At 46.2% G+C, this 6,564-nt stretch overlaps 1 protein-coding gene across 1 annotated transcript; it reads left to right on the forward strand.

The window, feature by feature from the left end:
- The first annotated feature begins 1,915 nt into the window (after positions 1–1,915).
- LOC131020678 (uncharacterized) lies at positions 1,916–3,727 on the forward strand. The gene has a single exon (XM_057949695.1). The coding sequence runs from the start codon at positions 1,916–1,918 to the stop codon at positions 3,725–3,727; it is 1,812 nt and encodes a 603-aa protein (XP_057805678.1).
- Positions 3,728–6,564: the final 2,837 nt, after the last annotated feature.

Below are 6,564 nucleotides of genomic sequence, written 5' to 3' on the forward strand. Positions count from 1 at the left end.
CTGGGAGGGCGTTGTTCCAGGGCAGGCCCGTTCTTTGGGCAGAAGGTGCTTTCAAGGCATAATGCTGCTGCATTCCACGAAAGACGCATAAGTTTGAAGCAGAGGAGTTTGGGACACTCAGAAACCTATTTTGGAGACCAAAAGTCCGGAAGCAGGATGTTGGGCAAACCGACCCTTTTGCCCATAAGTGTCAGCGGAATCAAGGTGCCAGGGCAGAGGAGTCTGCCATGGCAGAGAAGTCAAGCTGCCAGAGGAGTCTGCCAGGGCAGAGAAGTCAAGCTGCCAAAGGAATCAAGGTGCCAGGGCAGAGAAGTCAAGCTGCCAGAGGACTCATCCGAGCAGCGGAATCAGCTGGGCAGAAGGTACATACGGGGCAGAGAAGAAGAGTACAGAGGATGTAGATAAGGAAAGATATCCAAAACCTTATCTCTTGAGGTTTGGATAAGAACAAATCAGCCTCCAGATCAGGATACAATCTCGGGCAGGAAGAGCCCTAATTCCAGCCCACTCATTTTGGGCCCAGCCTGTGTAGCCCTAGCTCATGCCTATAAATACCACATAGCTGTGAACCATTCGGAGAGAGGGAGTGATGCACGAATTTTGAGAGACCATTGTTGTAGTTTTATTTTCCATAGTTAGGTAGGAGTAGTCGCCCCTTACGGGCATAGCAGTTTAATTTTCTGTTCATGTTTTCTGCGGCACTTTTGGCCGTAAGTACCCTTTTTCCTCAAGTAAGTTTCTATTTCAGTTTTTACTTTATGTTTTCCTTTATGTCTTTTGTCTTTGTTATTTGTTTTATGTTTGGCTAAGTTTTATATTCTGATTTGGGCAAGATGATCTAAGCATGAACACTTAACTTGAGAGGTCTAATTTGGGCATAATAACTGTATGAGCATATTCCCGATACACTAGGTTTGATTCCAATAAGACTTTAATAACTTGGTTAATTAATTGATCACTAGTTAACTAGGGAGTTTTGGTCACAAGTAATACTTTGGGTAAAAGGCGAGTTGCCATCGACCTCCAAAATAGTACAACTGGTGTTGGAGCCGTGACTGCTGTGAAATATCGGCGTAAGAGTCAAGTGGGTCTATCTAGTTCTTAAAGCATTCTGGGCAAAGCACAACTAGCGATAGGCCATCGCAGAGAGCGTGGATGTTGCCCGGGGTAGTTGATTTCCATTAGCTAACCCTTCTAAGGAATCATAAACTGAAAGGATAGATTGGGCAGGGTTTTGTTGTGTGCGTGACGAGTGACAATAGGGGCACAACAATTCTTATGCCTATAACCACTGGTATGTGAATATAGTGATTAATCTTTGCACCAATGATCGAGTGTTAATTCATGTTTAGTGATTCGAACCCAAGTCAGAATTATTTTGTTGTTTGATTTATTTACCTTTGTTATTTCAGTTTAAGTTGGATACCCGTTCTGCCCATAAGCTCGTTGTGGGCAGAACACTGCAGAATACAAACCCTTTTTAGTGATACCTTTGCCGGAGAAGTTACTGCTCAGTTCCCTGTGGATTCGACTCTGGACTTACCGCTAGCTAGTCTAGTTGTGGACACAGGATTATTTATTTGCACAAAGATCAAACGACAACTTCGTCAAATTGGCGCCGTTGTCGGGGAATTGAGAGCGCTAAATTGTTCGAGAGAACAACGCTGCTAGACGCAAGGCAGAACAAGAGGCACAGACCAGAGAGAGACAATTAGAAGCAGAGAGACAAAGACCAGCGAAGAGAGAGATGGCAGAAAATCCAGAAGGGCAGAATATTAACGCCAACAAAACTCTCCGAGACATGATGTTTCCAAGCAACCTAAACCTCCGACCCTCAGCCATAGTACTACCGTAGATCACTGGAAACTGGGAGCTGAAGCATACTCTCATCCAGATTTTGCCCAAATACAGTGATATGCCCGGAGAGGACCCTCAAAGACATCTTCAAGACTTTGAGATGGCATGTGGAACGGTGCGCACCGCAAGCCAAACACTTGGTGAATACATCCGACTCCTTACTTTTCCGTTCTCTTTGTTAGAGGGAGCGAGGGAGTGGTTGTATGATTTACCCGAAGGAAGCATTCGAACCTGGCAGGAGCTACAGAGCAAGTTTTTGGAGCGATACTCTCCAGCTGCCCGGATCCAAAATCTGAGGATTCAAATAAGCAATATAAAGATGGGATCAGCAGAAGTTCTATATGAGTATTGGGGAAGGTTCAAGCAGATGCTGGCCAAATGCCCACAACACCAAATACCGGATCATGATCTTATTAGGTATTTCGTAGGAGGACTCCGGAGGCAAGATAGGCAATGGTTACATGCTGCATGTGGAGGATCGATCTTAAACAAATCCGCAGCGGAGGTTTTCAAACTCATAGCCGACATGGCAGAGGAATCGAGAGATGAGGAAGGAACTATAGTCAGGAACCCTCTGACGCCAGCCACCTCTGCCCAAGACGAAAAGTTGGATAAGCTGTGCAACATGTTCGAGAAGTTTATGACGAACCAAGGAGCAACCAATCAGGGAAATCCCAACATTCGGAAGCCTGTGAAGGCATGCCAACTCTGCATGGCAACTTCACATGCAACCGATGAATGTCCACAACTTTTCGAAGATGAAGAGCTTAATGCCATTGTACAACAGCCAGGAAGAAACAATGGAGGGCAGAACCAGAAACCTTTTGAGCCCTACAGACAGCAGTATAACAATCAAGGATGGAGGCAACATGAGAACCTTAGGTACGGCAACAACCACTATTTGGGGCCAAACCAAGGGCAAACGAGTAACCCACCACAATACTCGCAACAACCTCAACAAACAAAAGGGTCTTCCTTATCAGAGCTAGTGCATCAAATGGCTCAGCAACAAGTGAAGTTCCAGAGTGAGACCGAAAAATTCATAATGGAGACAAGAGGAGGAATGCAGAATGTGAACTCCCAACTATCACATCTTGCCCAAGTAGTTGCCAAACTTGAAAGCAAACAATGGACACTCCCGTCCCAAGTGGAGGTGAAGAAGGTGAATGCCATGACACTCAGAGGAGGAAAGGAACTACCCAAAGTGGTGACAGAGAAAAAACGAGAAAAATCAGAGATTAACGAGCAAGTCGAAATGGGATCAGCAGATGAGGAAGAATTTGCCAGAGAGAAAGAGGCAAAGCTGAAGGCGATTGGGAAGGGAAAAGAGAAATCAAGCCAGACCGAACCCATACTTCCTTTTCCAGGCAGAGCATCCAAGGAACAAGAAAAAGAAGAATTAATCGAGCTGGTCAAAATCTTCAAGAAGGTGGAAGTCAATATGCCCCTTTTGGTCGCATTACGCTCTATGCCTACATGTGCGAAATTTCTCAAAGAACTCTGCACTAGGAAAGTCAAATACACTGATGATGCGAAATTTCAAGTGGGAGAATCTGTATCCGCGGTCTTACAAAGAGATATGCCGATAAAATGTGGAGATCCTGGGATGTTCTACATTCCTTGTGTGATAGGAACAATGAAAGTGGAGAAGGCGATGCTCGATTTGGGGGCATCCATCAACGTTATGCCCTTATCCATGTACCAGGACCTGGAGATAGGACCGCTGAAGCCCACCCGAGTGGTAATCCAACTGGCAGATCGATCAAGTGTCTACCCAGAGGGGATATTGGAAGACGTGCTGGTCAAAGTGGAGGAACTCATCTTTCCAGCGGATTTTTACATTCTCGACATGGGGAAGTTAAAAGCATGAGATCCTGTAATGCTTTTGGGCAGACCATTTCTAAAAACCACCAGGACTCGTATAGATTGTGATACGGGCAAGCTGACATGTCAGTTCGAAGGAGAAACGGTGACCTTCGACATATACAATGCCATGAAGCATCCAGCCGATACAGAGATGGTGAGAAGTGTAGACATGATCGAGAAAGTTGTTGAGGAGGTTTTGCCCAGAGCAGCATTCAAGGAGCCATATGACATAATAATCCAGAATGCCATAACAGAGGAGGACTTGCAAGAGGAGCAATTGCAAGAGGCGGTGAAAGTACTAAATGAGTGGAGCGAAGAGGTCAGCTACACTAAGGCACTAAAATTCCCAACCTTGAAGGAGGAAGACCGACTAGTGCCTTCGATCCAAAGGGCACCCAAGCTCGAGCTGAAGTCTCTGCCCAAACACCTAAAGTATATCTTCTTGGGCGAGGATGACACGTTGCCCGTTATCATCAACTCAGAGTTGACACTTGAAGACGAGAACAAAGTCAAGATGACTTTGGGGAAGTACAAGGAAGCAATTGGATGGACCCTAGCCGATATCAAGGGCATAAGCCCCACCGTATGCATGCACCACATATTGCTAGAGGAAGATACAGTTCCAGTCAGAGACCCCCAGAGGAAACTGAATCCAGCCATGATGGAAGTAGTGATGAAAGAAATACTCAAACTATTGGATTTGGGCATAATATACCCAGTATCCGATAGCAGGTGGGTAAGCCCAGTGCACGTTGTGCCCAAGAAGTCGGGCATACAAGTGGTGGAGAATGAATTCCGAGAATTGATTGCTACAAGATTGCAGACCGGCTGGAGGGTGTATATCGATTACCGCAAGCTAAACCAGAAGACAAGGAAGGATCACTTCCCTTTACCCTTTATCGATGAGATGCTGGAAAGACTTGCGAGGAATCAATATTTTTGCTTTCTAGCTGGATACTCAGGCTACATGCAGATTTGGGTCGCACAGGAGGACCAGGGCAAAACGACATTCACTTGCCCTTTTGGGACGTTTGCCTATCGGAGGATGCCATTTCGGCTATGCAACGCCCCAGGTACATTCCAAAGATGCATGATGAGCATATTCTCTGACCTCTTAGAGAATTGCATCGAAGTCTTCATGGATGATTTCACGGTGTATGGGCAAACTTTCGACTCGTGCTTAGACAATCTGGAAAAGGTACTGCAGAGGTGCGTGGACAAGAGCTTGGTGTTGAATTATGAGAAGTGCCACTTCATGGTCAGAGAAGGAATTGTGCTCGGACACGTGATATCAGGCAGAGGAATAGAGGTGGACAAAGCAAAAATTGAAATCATTGACAAGCTACCATATCCAACGAACACTAAGCAGCTACGAGGATTCCTTGGGCATGGTAGATTCTACAGAAGGTTCGTGAAGGACTTTGCAAAGATTGCCCAACCGATGACAAAGCTGCTACAAAACGAAGTGGAGTGGAATTTTGATGAGGATTGCAAGGAGGCGTTCCAGATCTTGAAGAACAATCTAATCTCCGCACCCATAATACAACCCCCTGACTGGGGAATGCCTTTCGAGGTAATGTGCGACGCCAGTGGATATGCCATAGGGGCAGTTCTTGGGCAGAAGCGGGGAAAGGAGAGTCACGTCATCTATTATGCCTCAAAGACACTGAATGGAGCTCAAGTCAATTATTCCACGACAGAGAAGGAGATGTTGGCAGTGGTGTTCGCCTTTGAAAAATTCAGATCTTACCTGCTTGGAGGAAAGACCACAGTTTACACCGATCATGCGGCTCTGAAGTACCTTCTGGCCAAGAAGGAATCTAAGCCCAGGCTGATTCGATGGGTTCTGCTACTACAAGAGTTCGACGTGGAGATAAAGGACAAAGCTGGAGCACAGAACCAAGTGGCCGATCATCTCAGTAGGATCGTGAGGAAGGAAGAAGGAGAGCCAATCAAGGAGACGTTCCCGGATGAACAATTGTTATATGCCCAAGGAAGAAGAGAAGATCCGTGGTACGCTGATTTGAGCAATTATCTTTGCTCTGGGTATGTACCCCCTGGGTACACTTATGCCCAGAAGAAGAAATTGGCCAAAGATAGCAGAGAATACATTTGGGACGAACCATACATGTGGAAGCAATGCGGGGATCAAGTGCTTCGGAGATGTATCCCACAAGAGGAGCAAGGAAGCATCCTAGAATTCTGTCATTCGAAGGAGTGTGGGGGACACTTTGGGCATAAGAGGACAGCAGCCAAAGTTCTGGAGTGTGGGTTTTATTGGCCAACTATCTTTAAGGACAGCTACACCATTTGCAAGAGTTGCCCGCAATGCCAGCGAGAAGGGAACATCACCAGGAGGAATGAAATGCCCATGATGCCCATTATGCCCGTGGAAATCTTTGACATTTGGGGAATGGATTTCATGGGGCCCCTTCCCAGCTCGAGAGGAAACTTGTACATCCTGCTTTTGGTAGATTACGTCTCCAAATGGGTGGAGGCAAAAGCATCCCCAACGAATGATTCAAAGGTAGTGGTGAATTTCTTGAAGACTAACATCTTTTGCAGGTTTGGTGTACCCAGAGCAATCATCAGCGACCAAGGATCCCACTTCTGCAATTTCTCGGCGAAAACCTGTGCAAAAAGTATGGAGTCCAACATCGAGTCTCGACAGCCTATCACCCACAAGCCAATGGACAGGCCGAGCTCTCAAATCGCATAATCAAAACGATTTTGCGAAAGACCGTTGGCCCAACAGGGAAGGACTGGAGTCTCAAGCTGGAAGATGCCTTATGGGCATATCGAACTGCATACAAAACTCCATTCGGGATGTCACCATATCGA

Source organism: Salvia miltiorrhiza, chromosome 1 (genome assembly GCF_028751815.1).
Source record: "Salvia miltiorrhiza cultivar Shanhuang (shh) chromosome 1, IMPLAD_Smil_shh, whole genome shotgun sequence".
Taxonomy (NCBI): domain Eukaryota; kingdom Viridiplantae; phylum Streptophyta; class Magnoliopsida; order Lamiales; family Lamiaceae; genus Salvia; species Salvia miltiorrhiza.